At 37.0% G+C, this 22,775-nt stretch overlaps 1 protein-coding gene across 5 annotated transcripts in view; it reads left to right on the forward strand.

Annotated features, from left to right (window-relative positions):
- PDE1A (phosphodiesterase 1A) overlaps positions 1–22,775 on the forward strand; it is a 342,680-nt gene that overhangs the window by 303,696 nt on the left and 16,209 nt on the right. For all 5 annotated transcript variants that reach the window (XM_082690215.1, XM_082690217.1, XM_082690214.1 and 2 more), the window contains 3 exons: positions 8,958–9,039; positions 11,372–11,492; positions 12,527–12,687. In XM_082690215.1, coding sequence (XP_082546341.1) covers positions 8,958–9,039; positions 11,372–11,492; positions 12,527–12,687 — 364 coding nt within the window. The remainder of the gene's footprint in view (positions 1–8,957; positions 9,040–11,371; positions 11,493–12,526; positions 12,688–22,775) is intronic.

Here is a 22,775-nt window from a genome sequence, read left to right on the forward strand (position 1 = left end):
ATTGTAGTTCTGTTTGCTGACATCAAATAACTTGGAAATAAAAATTTCAATACAATATGATTTATAATATCATAAAAATAAAATATACTTGGGAATATATTTAGTTAAATACATATAAAGTCTAAACACTGAGAACCACAGGAGATTGTTGAAAGAAGACTTTTAAAAACCTATCTATGGGGGCGCCTGGGTGGCTCGGTTGGTTGGGCCTCTGCCTTCGGCTCGGGTCATGGTCTCAGGGTCCTGGGATCGAGGCCCGCATCGGGCTCTCCACTCAGTGGGGAGCCTGCTTCCCTCTCTCTCTCTGCCTACTTGTGATCTCTATCTCTCTGTCAAGTAAATAAATAAAATCTTTAAAAAATAAAAAGACCTATCTATGTAGATTGGAAGGTATACCACATTAATGGATTAACATGTTAAGATGTCAATTCTTCCAAAATTGATTAATATACTTAGGATAATTTTTATAAAAATTTGTAACAGAGGGTATGTGCTATGGTGAGTGCTGTGAAGAGTGTAAACCTGGCTATTCACAGAACTGTACCCCTGGGGCCAATAATACATTATATGTTAATAAAAAATTCAATATTAAAAAATAATTGTAACAGACTTCTTTGTAGCAGTTGAAAGAAAGCCGATCCTGAAATCAACATGGAAATGTAGGAATCTAAAAATGGCCAAAACAACTTTGAAAAAGACAGAAAATTGGAGTATTTATTCTTCCTTATCACATGACTTAGTAGAAAGCTAGAGTCATCAAAGTAGTGTGTTATTAACATGTAAACAGGCAAATAGATCAATAAAACAGAATAGTGATCCCATACTTATATGGTTGTTTGATTTTCTATAAAAACAACAAAACAGTTAAATGGAGAAAGGAAAGTTTGTAAATAACAATGAAATGATACTTACTAAATATATGGGAAAAAAGGAATCTTGTCCCTTATACAAATATTAATTCAAGTTTGACCCCAGCCTTATATAAAATCTGACTCTAAATGTTCTAGAGGAAAACTTAGAATATCTCTAACCTTGGGAGTAGTCAAATATTTCTTAGAGAGGACACAAGAAGTACTGCCTAAAAAAGAAAAAAAAATTGGTAAAGTGGACAAGAGCGAATTTTAAAGCGTTTTCTCTTCCTAAAATACCATTAAGGCAAGCCATAGAGTGAGAAAAATATTTGTACTACAAATATCTGTCCAAGAGCTTGTTCACAGATTATATAAGGAAATCCTACAAATCTTACAAATTTTTTTAATAAAAAAGTAAAATTTTTAAAAATTTAGTCTAATTTGATCAGACACCTCATAAAAGAAAATACACAAATGAGTGATAAACACATACAAGGACTCTCGTTATCATTGGTTATCAAAGAATTGCATATTAAAGCACAATGAGATACCTCTACATCCCCATCATAATAGCTAGAATTAAAAGGACTGAAAATACTAAGCATTATTGAGGATGTGGAACAACTGGACCCCAGTTGGAAGTCCAGGAATTGCTGGTGGAAGTATAATCAGTGTCAGGCATTGCTAGCAGAAGTATAAATCATTACAACTCATCTGAAGACTACGGGTTAACATTCACTAAATTGAAACTTAATCTCCCCTGTGATGCAGCATGTCCACCCACAGATGTATAACTCAGAAAAATTGGTTCTTATGCCCACCAGATGTGGAGTAGTCATAATAATACTACTTATTACTTGTGATGGCACAATATTAGAAACAGTTCAATTTAACATCAGAAATAGAAATGGAATAGTCATACAGTGGAATACCATGCAACAATTAAAAATGAACTAATGATACAAACCAGGATAAATTTCAAAAAATAAATACTGTATGATTCCATTTATATGAAGTTCAAAATTAACAAATTTAATCTCTGGTGACTGAAATTTGAATAATGGGTGTCTATAGGAGGTGAGATTCACTGGAAAAAGCTAAGGGAACTTCTGGAGGTGATGGAAATGTTTTATATACTAATTGTTAATTATACAAATATGTTCATAATTTATGCTTTTAAGATTTGTGCATTAAGTTTTTCCGTGACTTAAAAAAGAATATGTCAGAATAAAGGTACTTCATCAATAACTTGAGCTTTAAAAAAAGAACAGTGTTAAGAAAAGTCTCTAATAAACTCCAGAGACTTTTGAAGATTACTGATATCTAAATCGTATCATGACTTTTATTATCGCTGTCTTTTATTGATTTCAAACAAGACAAAGAATACCTTACAGAACCATGAGATTAATGAATTTAAGGAAATCAAGTCCAGGTGTTTTTGAAGTTCAATATATTCTTGATTTTTCTAGAAAGGTTACTAGTATTAATAATGAAGCTTCCAGCATGCACTGATTTTTGATATCTGAAATCCAGGTAGAGGGAAACTGTTTCATATGGCTATTGAGCAATTCTGTCATTCTCAGCACCTGATAAACAGTGACTCAGACATCTAAGTAGAGATTAAAATGCACACAACACAAAAGGTCAAGTCTTAGAATAGGTATAGCATCATGATATTTGGAATGTTTTTATGATCTGCATTTTTCAGACTGTGTTAGAATAAGAAAGGGTCAGGTTTGTGGGGGGTTTGTTTGTTTTTTGTTTTTACAATATTCTTGATGGGCAATGATAGGCATTTTTATCATCCCAGAATGTTCAGAAATGGCTTTTTTCAGTCTTTGCTTGAGTGACCTGAACGTAAAACACTTACAGCTCAAAGGAGAGTAAAGCATATATGTTAATATAGGCTATTATAAAATCAAATTGTCTCTACTAGCATTCCCTCTTCCCTTCAACTCTGAAATTCCTTTCAGATCATAATAAGTTGATTTAGGACTTAAGCTTTTAATAATAGAATCTTATATTTCTCAGTCTCTGGACTTCTAAAAGTAAGTGACTTTCAAATCCCCTTCAGAAAGAAATATAGCAAAACAGACAAAGGTCAAAACAAGTGAGTTTGTACTACCAACAAACATGTTCACAAGCAAAACAAGCTTATCTTTATGAGACTTATGTTAACATATGACATTGCTGTGAATAGCTAAAATGTTTCGACACATTCAATTAACTAAATGAATCTCACAGGACTCTTGTTCTTTGTCATATCCCATACTGTAGCCCTTTGGAGGTGTGTGTATATGTGTGTACACATGTAAATATACACATATACATATATACATGTAGGTACATGTACATACATATATACACATGTGTGATTTACTGTTTCAGAGAAATGCAGAGGAATTTTGGGATGTGTTGACTTCTAAGTCACTTTCTTATTAATTTGTCCACTAAGTTCATTTTATCTAACAAAAGGGCTTAAATCAATATTAAGAATTTTTTAAACACAATGTATTTCTGGAAGACAAACCAAGGTAGACCAAACTATCTCTACCATCCTTTAAAATTCATCAATGTCACCCCAACTCTTGACATAGCTACTTTTTTTTTTTTTTTTTAGAATTCTCAAATGTTTTTTTTTTTTTAAGATTTTATTTATTTGTCAGAGAGAGAGCGCGAGCGAAAGTGAGCACAGGCAGACAGAGTGGAAGGCAGAGTCAGAGGGAGAAGCGGGCTCCCTGCGGAGCAAGGAGCCCGATGTGGGACTCGATCCCAGGACGCTGGGATCATGACCTGAGCCGAAGGCAGCTGCTTAACCAACTGAGCCACCCAGGCGTCCCTAGAATTCTCAAATGTTTTTTAATAAGGTAATATGAAAGTCTTAGAGTCATTATAGCTTATAGCATTTTCCAAACTTCTTTGGCATGGAATTTTTTTTTTTAGGTTTCTCTTTTTTTTTTTTTTTTAATTTATTTATTTTCAGAAAAACAGTATTCATTATTTTTTCACCACACCCAGTGCTCCATGCAATCTGTGCCCTCTATAATACCCACCACCTGCATAGCTACTTTTAAATGTACCTTCTAAATCCATAAGAAACTGTAGCCTGAGACAATCAGAATTGTATCTAGATTTTGCAGCCATGAGAAACCTATTTCCATCTTCAGTAAGCAACTGACGACAAAGCAGGTCCTCATCTCCAAAGCATGTTTCACAGCATGATTGTGATATTCGTCAATAGAGCTAATGTCCTCTCCTCAAGTGCTGATACAGATCAACACAGGTGCCTCTGCTCCTTTCATTTCAAGTATGACTGATGTGACAGAGATCAGAGGTAGAGGGACTGGCCCAGGAAAAAGCATTAGTACAGGAAAACAGGTTTTTGCTTTTTATTCTCTCCTTAAACAAACATATTAGTTTGGCAAGATAATAAGGAATTACTACAAATAAAGTTAGAAGAACTACTTCCTGCCATTAAAATTTGCTCATGTGTCATACTATATGAACCCAATAACTAAGTGAATTTTCTCTTTTTCAACTGGTTGTTTTGTGACACATTTTAAAAAATGATATTTATGTAAAATCTCCATTTACCAATAAGTATTACCTTGTCAAACAAATGACTGGGAATGCAATTTTTTGGAGAGGGAAGGAAAAATAATTATTTTATTTATTTTAAATCGTATATCGTCAGGCCCCTTATGTTCTTCAGCATCGCTGAAGTGTGTCATTTCAAAATAGATTGTATTTCCCACAGTAATAAAAATGTACTTAGTTAGTGCATTCTCAGCCAAGGATCTTGGGATCAAAAATTCAGACACAACCAAAAAAAATTCTTCACTATAAAGAACACTTGCTATGAGCCAGGATAATAACTTGAAATGTAAAAATCAAATCTCATAGTTTTAAGAGACATGCAAGTATTATACGAGAGGTACTAATGTTCTACAAAATATAACTCACAAAATACATTTATACCATATCATAAATTTTGTTGAAAGTAAATATGTTAGCTGTAATAATTATTAAATCTTTATTAAATTTATTAAATTTTGAAAGTAAATATGTTAGCTGTAATAATTATTAAATTTTTATTAAATTTATTAAATTTTTAGACAGCTTTGGTGGCTTTCTAGAATTTAGAAGGATCATTTTTAGAAGGAAAGAAGATAATTAGGTGGCTTAAATCCCTTAAGTAAGTTGTCCCAAGAGGGCTAAACTATTGCTTCTTCTCCTCTCCTCTGTTAAATTCCCCTATAGAATTAGTGGCCCCTAGAATTCACCCTTGACCTTAGAGTGGCCCCCAGGTCTACAGTCAGGAGCTTCCTGTATGTTTATTGGTGGTATGGCTTCTGTGATTAAAATTTAGGTTTCAATGCAAAAGGTTTCTCAGGATTTCTATACTTTACCCTTTTCTATCTCCTTCAATTCTGGAAAGCTATAGAAATTGCCTTGGCTTCAGATAAAATGCAGAAAAGAAAAAAAGGTGCCAGTAAGTCATGGAGTTGACATCCTATTGACAGTGATCAGAGCATTTCACACTGTTAGGAAAGCATAAAAATAATTATAGGTCTTTGTTGCGGCCTTTCAGAGAAGAAATCTCAACAACCTCCAAAGGAATTGCCAAGACAGGCAGGAGCCCGAGCACTGCAGGCTGCCTGGGGTTGCCATGTGGCTGGGGTCACTTTCTCTCCTTCCCTAACTGCAGACTCATCCCCAAGAAGAGATGCAGGGATCCAGGAGCAGCACCGAGTGGCGTTGATTAATTCATTGTTTGGTGTCCTTAGGGCCCTATATTTTTTTCTCCAATCACTGTAAAAGTCAATGTACCAAAATCTATTATATGCAGTATTTTACTTATTTTTTTGAAAGTACACTTTTGGCCTCCTGAAGGCAGTGCCCTCAAATGAAAGTACATCTTCCAGGAAAAACTAGTTGACTTTTGCAGTGCCTATTGCCTTGACCCCAGATTTCATCTTGATGGAAAGTAAATGTTCCCTATTCAGGGATACAAAGAGGAAAATTACAAAGTTTGTCAAATTTATACTCAGGGTATCCAACTTTCTCTTTACATATCTTTCCCTCTCCTTTACATATCTTACCCCCCTCCTTGTCCTATTTTGTTTATGGTGCCTTCTGAGTCTGGCTATAAGGCCCCCTACTAATCCTGCACTCATGGCCTTTAATTCACCCTACAGAATAACATTTTAAATATTTATAAATAAATTAAATAATTAATGTGCTTTAGCATTCAGTGTGCTTTAGCAGTGGAAATTTAATATCCCGATTCCATTGTGGAATATAAGAAGCAAATAGAATATAAAATTTTCACTCCAAATATAGGAAGGTATATCCTACATATATCTGTCAAATGCCTAAGTCCTATATGAGAATGTTGCCATCTAGCCTTCTATAAAATTTAGCTCATGGAAGGTGATTCATCACAATGTCTTCTTCAGGCCCAAATTATCATTTTTAGAACAAAGAACCTCTGTCATATAGTATAAAAATATAGCTATTAAATACAAAACAGCAGCCCCCTGATCAGTAAAGCCAATCAGTTGTACCCACATAGATCACATAAGTATCTCCAGTATCACATTTCGCACCAAGTCCATGAGGAGATTTATTTCTATTTTAACACTAAAATATTTATATTTTAACATAAACAGCGATGTTATTCTTGTACCTTATTCTCAATATGCTAAAAATCAAATCCATAATAGTTTTCAAATCCAGCCCTCATTCATATTGTCTCACGTCTCTTTGTGGCACCAAAGACTCCTATTCGTTCAGGTGTGAAGCCAAGAGTCATCTTCGATTCACTTCTCATCATCCCCCACACTGCTGACAAATCAATCTTCCAAAAGCAGAATTCCTTTCAGGTCCATTCTCTGCTAGAAAACAGAGGGTGGGGGTGGCAGGAAATGCCTCTCTGCCACATGCTCGATTCAACCAATCCTTTTTCCTGAGGTTTAACACCATCCATTAGACATCATAAATACCTCACAGCTCTGTATCTTTGCTATGATGAAGTATGGTTCTTTTTTTAAAATTTTGGTCCCGGTAGATTTAACATACAATGTTATATTATCTTCAGGTGTACAATATAGTGATTCAACAATTCTGTGCAGTACTCACTCCTCATCATGGGTAGCGTACTCTCAATCCACTTCACCTATATGAAGTTTGGTTCTTATATGCTAATATTTGATGACTATTTTCCAAGTATTAAGCTTCACATAACTTAGATAACTGGACGATAATCCTACTAGACAGATACTAGGATATCTTCATTCCTGATAGGAGTTAACCACAATTACCAAGTGAGGTAACGTATGAGGAGAATTCATTTTCGCAAGGGTTGTGATACATCTGAAGTAACAGAGAGAAACCGTCGGACATCAGGGACTCAAATGTATATCTTGTAGTTCCAATGCTGATGGCACTAATAATTCCTTGTCCTCTTTCCCTTAAGCTGGATGTTAATATTAATTCCAAATGGAATGGGTGTTGTTATCCTCTAAGGAAGGAGCACAGCTGCTGAAGGAGGTCATGGAAATTCTACTCCCTATTTTCTCTAAGTCATGCCATAATAAAATATAGCCATTTGCAACTACTTTGCCTACTTCTCTGCCGACCATATCTAGATTTTCCTCCAAACAATTCTGATTTCAAACTTTCTGCTCCTTATAATCAGAGGCATGGTTTAGAGGAAGTGCACCAGACAACATTGTCAATGAAAAATTGTAAAACCCATAAAACGTACCGACGCGATGTTGTAAAGATCATGAGGAAAGTGGTTCAAGGACACAGAGCGAGTGGGAACTTGAAATTCCTCAGACTAGCACGCCATTGTTATGTGGGCTCCACAGCAAAGCAAAAGTGAAGGCCCCTCCCTTTTGTCTTCTGATTTCAGAACCTGACCGTGTGTCCTAAATTGTGATCTTACACAAAGCCAGTGGAGTCCATGAAGATATACAGCCAATAGCTTAGGAGAAAATAGAGTCTGAGGCATTCTTTCAAATACCAGAAAATTGATGTGAAGAGAAACAAGTGGAAGTAGCTTTCTTTTGTAAGCACATACCCTTGAATGCTTAGGAAAGAACCTATGTTTGATGTTTGATAAATCTTGTGAAGAGAACGTTTTACCCAGAGCAACCACCTTTATTTTAGGAGATGAAAACTGAATTAGTTCTTGTGATGTTGAACCCACACATAAATGGAACTCTTTAATATATGTGCTCAATTAACCTACCATAGGTAAGATCAAATAATAAAAATCATTGACATTTCATACAATTTTCTGAGAATATAATAAAATAAAATGACGCACACAGAATGTAAGAATGTTGAAGATACTCTTCACTATTTGCTGTGGAAGATTCAATTAAAATTGGTTAATTAGGGGCACCTGGGTGGCTCAGTGGGTTAAGCCGCTGCCTTCGGCTCAGGTCATGATCTCGGGGTCCTGGGATCGAGTCCCGCATCGGGCTCTCTCTGCTCAGCAGGGAGCCTGCTTCCTCCTCTCTCTCTCTCTGCCTCTCTGCCCACTTGTGATTTCTCTCTGTCAAATAAATAAATAAAATCTTTAAAAAAAATAAAATAAAATTGGTTAATTAGTAGAAAGACGTTTCAAAATGTTTATATACTTTTAATTTCAAAAAGCGGTACAATCATGAAGTCTTTATATTGAAGATGTGTGATGTACTTGGCCTGGGGGGAGAAAAAAAGCATGAAAATCCACGAGCTTGATTGTTAATTAAATGCCAAATAACACACAGAGATGACTATTTTCTGGCAAGTGCGGTAATTTCCAAAGAGCAAAGGTTTGTCTCTTCACAGTAACAGGGTTGTGATGCCAAAGCAGGGTCTCCATGTGCTGAAAATGCCTATTTTTTCCCCTTCAGCAACATATTATGTGCTCAAAAGGAGACTGAGTAAAATTACATCAACTTGGACTATCCCTTTGCTTTTATAAAAATTAAATAAAAACACAGTGCCAATTACAATAAAGCTGTGGCTTTTTTTAGACTTTTTATCTAAACTGCTCATTATCTAAGCATCTCCAACCCAAGTCTGTACTAATGAGCTTTTCTTTGACAGGGAGATAAAGAAGCTGAATTAGGACTTCCATTTTCCCCACTTTGTGATCGGAAATCAACGATGGTGGCCCAGTCACAAATAGGTACTGCTTAAGAATAATGGTTATGGAGGGTGGGTGTGTGCGAGCCAGTTTTCAAATGATAAACCATGCTGTCAAAAGGGCAACAACCATGAAAACCTCACTTCTTATTCATAATAAAGTTGATCTTTAGACGGATCTGTATGGTGCTAAATGATAAGACTTCTGAAAAAGGTCTCACAAAACGAATTCAGTCAAGCAATATTAGTAAATGTAATTGTTACTTGATTTGTAACCCTTTTACAAATAATGGACTTTCTTCTTGTGTAAGAGACAACATTTTTTGTGTTTTGTTTCTGACGATTGTAATCTGTAATTTAATCCTTTGTGTGTAGGACAATTCAATGAAAATATCAGTATATCTGTTGTTATCACTAAGTTTGCAACATATATTTAAAATAGTAGCTTATATTCCTTCAGGGAAAAAAAAAAATTCTTTTGATAGAAGTAGATTACCCAGCAAGTTCAGCCCATTCTTAAAGCTATGTAGCTATGATGCCTGGTCCAAATATTTTGTAATAGTTATTCCCAGAGTCAGCATCTTCATCACTGAACTGTAAGATTAATAAACATAAGGATTGCCTCCTAACCTCTCTAGCTGCTTCAGCACCAAGTCCTACAAAGCCCCCCCCACCCCCCCCACCCCCCCCCAACTGTCAGAAACCTTCTTGCTCTGACCTTTGCCCCTTCCCATCCAAATTCCAAAAGCTATTTTTCTAGCTTAACACAGGTGCCTACCATTGTTTAGCAGGTGTGAGGGTGGCAGGCTAAGCCCCTCCTCAGGCAAGCTGGAAAGAAAGGAAGTTTCTGAGGCTTGTTGCTATAATATAAATTGCTACCCTGTTAGTGGAGGTGACACATCATTTGCAAGTCTCCATATCCCAGGCATTTAAAACCACAGACAGAACTGGAAGTAGCACACTGGTGGCCAATTAACATTGCTTTGAGTCGAAGGCATCAATCAAAACATAAAACTATTGAAGTTTTCTTGAGTTAAAAATGCGCCTTAGCGGTGCCTGGGGGGCTTGGTTTTGGCTGGGGCCATGATTTCAGGGTTGTGAGACTGAGCCCCTGTGGACTCCAGCCCGGTGGAGCCTGCTTGGGATTCTGTTTCTCCCTCTGCCCCTCCCCCACCTTCTCTCTCTCTTAAAAAAAAAAAAAAAAAAAAAAAGGCACCCTAATACATAATATTACTAATCCAATTACTTGAAATGTGAATTATTGGTATCTGATGGGTAGATATTTCTGGGCACAGTATGACTTAAAAAGCCTCCCTCCAGTTTCCTCTTATATTCAGATGACCATCCATAGCTCGCAGGTGTGTGTGAGGCCACAAGCTCGATTTCCAGTGGCCCACCTCTCCAGGGACGCGTAATGAGTATGTGTATACAGAGTGTACAATAGGTTGTCTCCTCCTCCATCTAAACACCAGGGGGGTAGGGCTCCCTGGAGGACAGTGCTCCCTTCTCTCTGTATGTCATGTTCTATCTTTTTTTTTTTTTTTTTTTTTTTAAGATTTTATTTATTTGTCAGAGAGAGAGCGCGAGCGAAAGTGAGCACAGGCAGACAGAGTGGAAGGCAGAGTCAGAGGGAGCAGCAGGCTCCCTGCGGAGCAAGGAGCCCGATGTGGGACTCGATCCCAGGACGCTGGGATCATGACCTGAGCCGAAGGCAGCTGCTTAACCAACTGAGCCACCCAGGCGTCCCTGTCATGTTCTATCTTGATGAGTACTTTAAATTTAAAGTCTTTATTCATCCTGACAACTCAAGGTGGTGGGAATAATGCTGTCTTCCAGAGATGTTACTGTTCTCTTCACTGATTTGACAGAACACGCCCACATGCTGTGGACTAACACTTTACATCCAGAGAATAACAAACAGCAATCTGAAATATTAACACACTGGCAGAAAGCTCTGACTGATACAGTAAGAGGGGGAAAAGCAGTTGCCTTCCTGTGGCCTGAGAAAAAAACTTCAATTATTTTGTTTATTTGGAGCTTAGATATTATTTTTTTGTTGATGAATAATAAATTCAACAAGCAAGTGGAGATCTTTCAGAAAAGTAATGATCCCTCTCACTGAGAGGAAATTATATTCACTCTGGTTAGAATTGAATTCTTAACAAGAGTATAAAACTGAGTATTAAATAGGAAATCCGATATACACGAGTTACCAGGCTTAAAACTATCACTTCCACTATTGGGAGATTATTTTTTTAGAGCTATAGAGCTATTATACTATCTCTACCAGGTGCGTCAGACTCTTCATTATTACAGATTTTAGAATTCAAGATATGTAATATTTCAAACTATCTTTTGTTTGTTTGTTTTTATAGGTTTCATTGATTTCATAGTAGAGCCAACATTTTCTCTTCTGACAGACTCAACAGAGAAAATTATTACTCCTCTTATAGAGGAAGCCTCAAAATCAGACACTTCTTCCTATGGGGCAAGCAGGTTTGATATTTTCTCCTTTATTGCATCTTTTTTTTTTTTAAATCTTTGTGCTGTTTAATAACCTTTCACTTAAGATTATCCTACTATGTTTTACAGAAGGGCAGGCCATCTTTAAAGAATTGTTAGGTAGTATTGTCACCTAGTGGCTAGATATGATATTGCATCTGCCTTTGAAATTACTTGATGTCCGCTACAAAATACATAAAACTACTAAGGAGTATTAGAGTATTCAATACGCAGGAGAATGAAAATATCTCAATTTTCATGCAAATGTATGTATTATGCCTTGAATATTAACATATATAGTTGTGTCAGTTTGCTTACAAGCAAATCCCCGTTACAACCCACTTGTGCATCTGGGGAGATGCTTATACCGAAAGAAGGCTTATAGCTGATGTGGGTACAACAGCTGCGTCTAACATGTAACAGTAACATCCATTATATATACAATCACTTACAGGATTTCAAGGTGAGCATTTTTCATAGATAAATTTGTTAAGGCATATTATTTAAAGCTTCCAGTTGCAAACTAATCATGCTAAATTCTTACCCATCTGAACATGCAACTTTGCTAATGGCACATCAGCAGGTTCCCTACATGTTGCCCCAGTGAGGGCATTGAGGAAATGTTCTACCTGAGAAAGATTCAGATTAACCCCCCTCAGGGCTCCAGAATCGTGCCCCTTTAAGTAATGTTGACCAGTGGACTCTCCACTGAGTCAGCTCACCTCAAGCTTCCACTATTCTAACCAGGGCCTTACCACCCCATGCTGCTCTGGGGGTCCTTGACCCACCCAGGGACTTCCAGCCAGAGTCCCGGCCCTCTCCATGAGAGGAAAAAGGAGGGACGTGAGCATCTCTGATGCATGCTCCACACTGGGCCTGAACACCTGCCATTCTGTGTCTGCAGTTGTTTTTGTAAAGTGTTCCAGGCTTTGCTCCCTCATTTCGTATCTTGATCTTGGTGTTTTCTGGGCTTTTTTTTTTTTTTCTGGTTGTAATTATTAGCCTCAGCATCTTTATTTTGTTCACAGCGTTGATTTGTTTAGACGATCAAATATGAAAGGCACCATGAACGATGGAACCTATTCCCCAGACTACTCCCTTACAAGTGTGGACCTACAGAGTTTCAAAAACAACCTGGTGGACATCATCCAGCAGAACAAAGAACGGTGGAAAGAGTTAGCTGCCCAAGGTAGAGTTGTTTTTCTTAACTTATCCTCTGGGGTTTTGGCTTTTTTTTCCTCTCCCTAGATTTCTTCTTTGATGAAACATGCGAGCCATCAGTGGTATGTGGAATTTGGCTAGCTTTTGATTATTGATAACGAATTTGGTTTATCTGGTAAAGAGATTCTGCTCTGTTTATGTCTCATGGGCTGCAGAAGTATGTGTCCGTGATGGCAGTGACCTGAATGTGAAGGAGGGGACAATAAAATGGTGACAAAACTTCATGTTCATTCCTAGAAGTGCATTGGAGCCTGTTTTAGGCTTTGCAGGTGGCTTTTGTGTTGCATTAGAAATGTAACACTCTGTGTCAGAGACTTGGGTGTGGTTTTTTTCAGTGTTACTAAGTTATTTCTTTTGGTGACTGTTCCACTCATGCATTGGAAAAAATCACTTGCAATCAGCCCTTAAAGGAAAACAGATGGGAAGCCAGCTAGCTTTAGCTGTTTCTGATATGTTTTCTGATTCAAATAAATGAGTCTATTTGGTTTACAAGGTATGTGAATTGGTATCAGTCATTATCTTTTGTGCAGGAAATTAGCTTTCTAATTCCAAATCTGGCCCCTTCCCCCCGCCCCCATGCTCCCTTCCATAGCCCTGTGTCTCTCCTGTGCTCTACACCCTGCACAGTGACCTCTGGCTGGTTCTTGAAATACCCCAGAGCATTTCCAATTATTATTTCTTCAGTCAGGGATTCTCCTCACAGCTCTCTGCAAGAATGATTCCTCCTAGGCTGGAAAATCCATTATTTATCTTTAACATGAAAAACAGCACCTAATTCACTTAATTTAATTTTCACATGACCTTATAAGGTTTATACTATTGCTATTCTCATTTTACATAAGGATGCTGAATCAGAAGACAGTTACATGATGTTGCCCCAAATCCCATAACTAGTAAGTGAAGAAGCTAGAATTCGCTCTTTCTCTCCAAATGCAGTGCTCAAAAACCTTACGTTAGGTAACACCACAAGGAGGCCCTCCTTGACCACTACAAGTAATGTCCTCTGTCTTTTCTTTCCCGATAAGGGCCCAGTCTAGTGGCTTCAATGTGATCTAAAAAGTCCATAATCAATGATATTTATTTATTCCTTTTTTAAATTTATTATCTGTTTTCCACGTGGGTAGTGTATGGTCCACAATAGTGCATGGTCTATTGTGTTTTCCAGTATATCCTCAGCTCCTACCACAGTATTGGGCATATAAGAGGCACTCGGTAAATATTTATAAAATGAAACAACTCCTTAATGGTGTTACATTGTTTCTTCCATCTCTGTTATTAGAAATAAAAGCAATACCATTCCTACGTCTTCATCTGACTCTGTAACTCACATTTTCCCATTAGTTTGATCTTAGTTGAAGAGAAGCAGTTTCCCAGGTTTTGGTGGGTCTATACAACCACAAGGAGGGCCAGGTCCTGTAGTTAGACAGCCCCACCCCCTCAGCATGACCCTGTGCTTAATTAAATCCTCAACTATCATCATCTCAAAAATCTTTAAATTTTTTGAGCCAGGGGCTTCATTTTTTATTTTGCATGAGGTTCTGCGATTCTGTAGCTAGTCCTGGCCATTCCAGAGGGTCTCCGTAATACATTATTGTCAGTAGGTAAAGAACATAACACAATACAAGACCAGATGGCCATACTGAAATATTGTCAAACCCATCTAAGTGGAGACTTCAAAGGACTGGAATTACCCTTCTCTAGGGACAGATTATACCCAACATACTGACCCTGAAGCACTGTAAGATATAAGCTCTTGGAAAACAGAAACGTTATCTATCTCATTGTCATCATTTTCTCTTAGAGAGCGTGTCCCTGGCATAGTGTAGGTGCTTTAAAATTATTTAGTCTTGAATGAATGAATAAATGAATATGTAAACTGCACTTTGAATGTATTTATTCAGAAAAGAAAACAAATAGATATTATATTTCCAGCGATGGAAGGAAGAGAGGAGGGAAGCAAAACTTCTGAAATCCCTCCTGTGTGCCAGGCATTTTACATGGATTATCAAATTTCCTCCTGCAACAACCTTCCTAACTAGAAATGATTACCCTCATTTTATACTCGTGGAAATTAAGGATCGCACAGCTTCTAAGCGCTAGAGTCAAAATTGTTCTGATTTTTTACCCAAAGCTTTTCCCACTGCACACTAGCACTTCCTATTAGACCCTTTCAAAAAATTCTGAAAAAATTGACTGGAAGTATTCATCTTCAGTGAACCCAAGAATCCAACTGACCAAAACACATTCTATTCCAAAAAAATTTTAACTAAAATAAATAACAATAAACCCCGAACATCAGCCTATCACCTAGAACGTATTTGTCATAAACCAGTGAAGGAAAACTGCCAGAATTGGCTAAGGGACTGTGATTCCTCCCTTCCTAATGAACTTTCTGGCACTGTGCTTTTTGAAGATTTTGTTGCCCAGGGACAATAAACTTTCGATGTTTCTAAATTTCTCAATGTACGTTTCTAGAATTGAGGAATAATATCTGAGTCCTATCATTAGAAGAGGTAGAACCAAGATTTGAACACAGGCAGCCTGGCTTTAACAAATTAAAACCATAGATCATTTTGATAATATAATTTCCAAGGGGTGGTTGTGTAGAGTACACACATTTTGAATAAACAACTATTGCCAAATTTATTTTATTTATAACATTGTATGTTTGGTTTCTATTTCCAATGCAATGGTGATCTAGATAAACTTAGAGAAATATCTCATGGTAAAAACACCTAAAAGTGCAGGGCAAAATATCGCCTTTAAGAAACTGACAGAGATAATGCTTCTAGAACTATCTCCCTCTCTCCTTGCTTGTAACAAATGATAAAAAGTATATTGCTTTCAACAAAAAAAGGAAAGAAGGAAGGAAGGGGGGGTAGGGAGGGAGGGTGGAAAGCTGATTTGTTCAGAACATGTCCAAATAAAGATCAAACAAATTCAGAGAAATTAAGAAACTTTGGAGCTAGAATCTCTCTGGAAGGCATCTGTTTACCTTTGCTGGAGTCCTGGGTTTGCAGACTAAATTGGCCACCACACTGGGTTTACAGCAGAAATGCAAATTTGATTCTACATTTAAAAATTATGTTAATGCAACTTACCATATTAAGGATCAAAGGATAAAAACCTAAGCTCACAAAAGATACAGAAAGAATATTCAAGAAAATTCAGTATCTATTCATGATAAAAAATTATTAAAATTAAAGGAACCTTCTTAATCTACTATTTCCATTTTCCTACTTTTCTTGCCTTCATTTTTACTGCTTGAGATGTTTCTTTTTTCCATTGCAATTCATTCCCTTGATGGTTTGAAATATTTACTCTTTACTCCTTTCATTTTTATGATTAATTAGAAAACTTTATATGCATAATCAATAGTAGATAATAGTGAATTTCACCCTTCCATGAAATAATACAAAACCTTAAAAAATTTTGTGTCTGATATTTTTAAAATCTTCTAAAATGCAGACTTTATCGTTAATAATTAAAATTTAATATGTCCTTGAAATCCAAGAATATGAGGATAACTACTTTTTTTTTTTAAGATTTTCTTTATTTATTTGACAAAGAGAGAGCAAACATGGGCCGGGGGAAAGGAGAGGGAGAAGCAGACTCCCTGCTGAGCAAGGAGCCCAATGGGGGACCCGATACCAGGACCCTGGGTTCACCTGAGCTGAAGGCAGCCACTTAATGACTGAGCCACCCAGGTGCCTCAAGGACAACTGCTTTTTAACATCACTTTCAAAAATCAAGCTAGTCTAGGAAGACTTCACCAAGGTCTCCTCCAGTCCTGCATAGCTCCTAGTCAGCCAGAGATATGTAGAGAGGTATCTCAGACCTTCCACAGCTCTCCAGTTGCTGGGATTTTTCTGTGAAATGCTGCTTATCTACCAGTTACCGAAACTTGGACTGCAGGCTCAGGCTTGCAAAGCTGTGAGTCCCCCCCCACCCCCGCTTTTTCTAAATTAAACCCACCTCTTTATATTGTAGAAACCAGAGGGTTTTGCCCTCTGCTCCTATAGCACTCTGAGCCTACCGCCTCTGGCAGCCAAACTGGTTTCTGCTGCCCTTCTCAGGTTGGGGTTGGTAGGGAGGTTGGGAGTAGCTCTGGTCGAAAAGGTCACAGCTTCCTGGGGCATCTGGGTGGCTCAGTTGGTTGAGCACCCAGCTCTCGGTTTCTGTCAGGTCATGATCTCAGGGTGCTTGCATCGAGCCCCACGTCAAGCTCCAAGCTCAGTTCAGCAGGGAGCCTGCTTCAGGATTCTCCCTCTCCTCAACCCACCCCCTGCTTGTACACTTTCTCTCTCTTTAAAATAAATAGATTTCTAAGAAAAAAATAAATAAAATAAATCACAGATTCCTGCTGTTGGTACCTTTTGCTCATATTAATCAGAAGACATGAGCAAAACATTCACTCTAGCACTGTTCTTGAAAACAACAGTAAAAATGGATGCATAAGCTGTAGTGTAATTATATTATGGAAAAGCATACAACTGTTAAGATAAATGAACTTTAGGTATGAGTCCCAACAGGAAGAGAAGACACAAATAATATTGAGCAAAATAAACAAGCTGCTTCAGTATAGCAAGATGCCATTTATAAAGATGATTTTTAAAAACCTATAAGCTAACAAATAGAATATACTTAGCTTCATATGTAGAACTGTTAAAGAAGCATGTCTGTTTAGAGCGAGCCCCCAAATGGCAAGTACCAATATTGTTCCTCCCACAAGGCAAAAGTGTTACTTTGGTAACCACTTGATGGTTTGGTTTGTGTTTAGACACAAATATTACAAACTGAACTAGATCCACAGAGTCCACCTTAATCAGAACAAAACCACAAATCAATCCCAGATCTGCTTTCTTTCCCATCTTCTCAAAGAAGATGTGTATTAGATGTGTATTTGAGAAAAACAAGTTATGTCCCAAAATAGAATCCGGGTGTTGGGGATGGGTGGTCAGACTGAAATGGAATGCAGTATGTTTCTCATTGTACTGGGTATCTTTCTGATTTGTTTGACGTTGATTCAAACCCCAAAATACTAGGGCTCAAAGGCAAGTAACAGGTGAGGAAAGAAGGCAGCATGGGATCCAAGGCACCATCAGATTTGCCCATTGTGCACAGTTGCAGCTGTGTAGAACCAGAAGGAAACCTAGTGCTAGCTTAAGGCAAGCTTGACATTTAAAAATATGCATTAAAATTGTCAAACAGGTAAGTGTTTTCTAGTCTTTTGGGGGAGCTTATCTCCTACATAATTGGTCTAGAATCATAGGATACATGCAGTATGATATCTCTCATTTGAACTTTTTAAGACCTGCTTTGTCTTTAGTAGCTTGTAAGGCCCAGCAAAAAGGGAAACAAATTAGGGTTTTGGTTAGAACTACTTTGATATCAATTTGGAGAGAATTATCTTTAGGATTTCAAGTCTTCCTATTCATGTATATCTTATATATCTTCTTTCATGTTTCTCAGAAAGTTTGCTTTTACTTCATAGTACTATAATTGTGATGGAAAATACTTGTTAATGTTATTAGATGCCTGGCATCATGTTAAGCACGTTTAACCATGTAAACAATATTTATCCTTAATAATAATTTATTTCAAAATGTTAAATATATCTTGTTGGATTTTCCATCACTGTTATATTTTTTTGTTATTTTTGCAAATGGCTGTCTTTCACTGGTGTATAGAAATACAATTTTCTTTTGAATACGATCTGCAAATAATGATAGTTTTTTTATTTTCCCAAATGTATGCCTTTAATGATTGTTCTTCTTGAATCAACTGTATTAGCAAGTTTATCCATATTTGTCTGAATGGAAGTGGTGAGAGCATTTGGCTTGTCTCTAAATTTAAAAGGAAGGTGTTTCATGTTTTATCATTAAGTATGATATTTCTTAATTTTGTTTGATCTGCTCTTTATGAGGTTACATTTCCACCAATAATTTGTTAAGAAAATGTATTTTTTATGTTTTTAATCTCAAATTAGTTAACATGTAGTGTAGTATTGGTTTCAGAGAAAATGTATTTTACATGGAACATTTAGTTTTATTAGATGTCTTTTCTGTGGCTTTTAAAATAGTTCAGATAATATTTTTGATTGGTCCATATAATGAATTATATTAATAGCTTATCTAATGTTGAACGACATTATATTCCTTTTTTAGACCCAACTAATTGTGATGTATTAACTTTTTAAAATTTATGTGTTACTTTTGCCGACTTAAAAAAATCTATATTGGGTGCCTGGGTGGCTCAGTGGGTTAAGCCGCTGCCTTCGGCTCAGGTCATGATCTCAGGGTCCTGGGATCGAGTCCCGCATCGGGCTCTCTGCTCAGCAGGGAGCCTGCTTCCCTCTCTCTCTCTCTCTCTCTCTCTCTCTGCCAGCCTCTCTACCTACCTGTGATCTCTCTCTGTCAAATAAATAAATAAAATCTTTAAAAAAAAATCTATATTAATGCACGAGATTAGCCTGCAGTTTTCCTTTCTCATACTTGTAGTTCTTGTATTAAGGTTACACTAGCCTCAGAAAATGAGTTGGAGTTTTTAAGTCGTTGTTTTTTAAAGATTTTTAAAAAATTCATTTGAGAGAGAGAGAGAGAGCATAAGCAGTGGGGAACAGCAGACAGAGGGAGAGGGAGAAGCAGGCGCCTCGCTGAGCAGGGAGCCTGATGTGGGGCTCGATCTCAGGACCCTGGAATCCTGACCTGAGCTGAATGCACACTTAAGCATCTGAGCCACCCAGGTGCCCCAGAGTTTTTGAATCCTTGAGAGTTTGTGAGCCTTAAATTGGCATTGAATGTTTGGCAGAATTTATTTTTAAAAAACCATGCGAGCCTACTGTTTTCTCTGTGGGATAATTTTCATCTGTGATTCAAGTTTTTTGATAGGTACAGAGGACTTATTAAGTTGTTTACCTTTTAGGTTTTTTAAAAAAATATGTTGTGAAATATACCACAAAAGAACATCCAAAAACATATATATACTATTTGTAGGTAAATAATACAGTATTCATAATGGACAATCCTTGCAGTGGCCTACAAGCAATAACATGCTGGCAAGGTAACAAAAAAACTCAAAAAAACTGTATACCACACATATACACAGGATTCTCATGCTTTTTACTGATAGAAAGGGTGTGTAGCGCATAATTTAAAAGTAATAAAATATATCGTATTCGTTGTGGCTTATGTATAGGGAATTGGTCCTCACAGAATGCTTTCACTGATTTTTGCCGAACCCTGTGTCTTTGGTCCACTTATGATTGCAACTGACAAATGTAAGTTGTGCACATATGAACACTGATATTTTCATTTACATCAAGGAATAAGATGAAAATATAAAAAACATAGGTCATAACTTAGAAAACATAGGAGGCATATGTCAACTTCACTTGTTTATCAAAAGTGCAAATGACTTCTTAGTTGTTTGATTAGATAATGGTTTTTAAATACTGGGGAAAATTTTTCCTCAAATTTCTGTGCTATTTACAATGTAACAGTTATAGACTTGACACACTTTTAAATTTAATCTCTATTTTTTTTAATCGTTATCTCCACCACTCCACAGCAGTGAAACAATAAATGAAGCCCTGATTCATAAAGTTTATTAACATCCATGGTGCAAATATTCCCACCAGGTCTTGTTTCAGTCTATCAGTATGAAGTCTCTGTCCATGGGAGCTGGGAAGAGATGTGTATATAAGATATTTGCATCAAACAAATTTGGTATATCTTATTAACCTCAAGATCTAGATAATGAAAAAGGACTGAAAATAATTAGGAAATGATTTTTAAATATTTATCACCTTTTTTTTAAATAAAATTTTTAATTGGCATTTTCTATAATTTTATTTTTAAGAATGACTAGATTTAACAATTCCATAATTATTTCTCTTTCTTTTTTTTGTTTCTTAGCTGTTACTCCTATTTGTATAACTGTAAACAATACAGTTTAGTTTTGCATGCTTTTGTGTAAATGATACCACGCAGGACACATTCTTAAATGAATTTCTTTCCACTCAATGCCATGTTTTCTGAGCTTTATCCATGTTGAGGCAAATCGCTATTATCTGTCTCAGCAGGGGATTTTTGGATCTTGATAGGAAACACAAGACAGAAAAATGTATCTGTATCTGTTGTACAGATTTTTTTTAATATTAAGCAGTTAGGTCTTTTAAATAATATATTTATAATATATATCCATTTCTTAACCCATAAATCAGGTGCACAAATAACGTAAGTTCTATTATTTTTCTGTGACAAAACATAGTGTCTAGCTGAAGGCCCCATGCTACATGCTTGAAGAAAACAGAAGCTTGTCATTCACATGTTTTAACTGAAGCCGAGGAAACCTATTCCACTTAGGGTTCTTGACCTCCTTTTTTCTTCTTTTTTAGATGCCACTGAAGTTCCTAATGGGATAACACCTTGCTTGACTTGTGTTCTTTCTCTCTCGTCTCTCTAGATATACCTTGTCCCATCTGCTTCTCACTCTTCCCACCCCTGCCTGCCTCTGACAGTTGGCCCCTGTTTCAGCAAACCTTTGCCATCCCCCTTTGGCTTGGTCTCTTATTCTCCTTTTCTCCTAATGCTTCTGAGACCCGATTGTTAAGCATCACACCCAAACGAGCGACATAGCAGGACTTGCCCTCTCAAATGCCTACATCACTATGTGGTATCTCTTTGCACTTTTTTTTTTTTAAGATCTTATTTATTTATCTGACAGACAGAGATCATAAGCAGGCAGAGAGGCAGGCAGAGACGGAGAGAGGGGGAAGCAGGCTCCCCACTGAGCAGAGAGCCTGACACGGGGCTCCATCCCAGGATCCCGAGATCATGACCTGAGCCAAAGGCGGAGACTTTAACCCACTGAGCCACCCAGGTGCCCCTCTCTTTGCACTTTTATCCTGTAGATCTCTATTAGAGTTCTGGACCCACTGTTTTGTTTTGTTTTGTTTTGTTTGCCAGCAATCCCTATCAGTCCCTAACAATGCTCCTAACAATTCTACATCTGCTGTTTAGGGAAAATAAAAATAAATTGGTTTTAGGCAACAAAAACATGTCCATATTATTTTGTAATGAATTACTTTAAAAGACAATGTTTTTTATTAATTATTTTTATTAACATATAATGTATTATTTGCCCCAAGGGTACAGTCTGTGAATCGTCAGGCTTACACACTTCACAGCACTCACCATAGCACATACCCTCCCCAATGTCCATCACCCAACCACCCTCTCCCTATCCCCACCACTCCCCAGCAACCCTCAGTTTGTTTTGTGAGATTAAGAATCTCTTATGGTTTGTCTCCCTCCTGATCCCATCTTGTTTTTTTCCCTCCCTAACCCCCACACCCTGTCTCTCAAATTCCTCATATCAGAGAGATCATTTAATTGTCTTTTTCTGATTGACTTATTTCGTTCAGCATAATATCCACTAGTTCCTTCCACATTATTGCAAATGGCAAGATCTCATTTCTTTTGATGGCTGCATAGTATTCCATTGTATATATATACCACCTCTTCTTTATCCATTCATCTGTTGATGGACATCTAGGTTCTTTCCATAGTTTGGCTATTGTGGACATTGCTGCTATAAACATTCAGGTGCACGTGCCCCTTCGGATCACTACATTTGTATCTTTAGGGTAAATACCCAGTAGTGTGATTCTGGGTCATAGGGCAGTTCTATTTTCAACATTTTGAGGAACCTCCATGCTGTTTTCCAGAGTGGCTTCACCAGCTTCCATTCCCACCAACAGTGTAGGAGGGTTTCTCTTTCTCCACATCTCCACATCCTCACCAGCATCTGTTGTTTCTTGACTTGTTAATTTTAGCCATTCTGACTGGTGTGAGGAAAGGCAATGTTTTTAAATATTTATTTATAAAATGTTTGTTATTCCTTTCCACTACTTTTTTAATGAATCAAAACTTACCATGTCAACAAAATTGTAACTTTAAAAAAAAAATTTTTATTGTTAGTCACCATACAGTAAATAATTAGTTTTTGATATAGTGTTTCAAGATTCATTGCTTATGTCCCACACCCAGTGCT

Source organism: Mustela nivalis, assembly GCF_964662115.1.
Source record: "Mustela nivalis genome assembly, chromosome: 11".
Classification (NCBI taxonomy): domain Eukaryota; kingdom Metazoa; phylum Chordata; class Mammalia; order Carnivora; family Mustelidae; genus Mustela; species Mustela nivalis.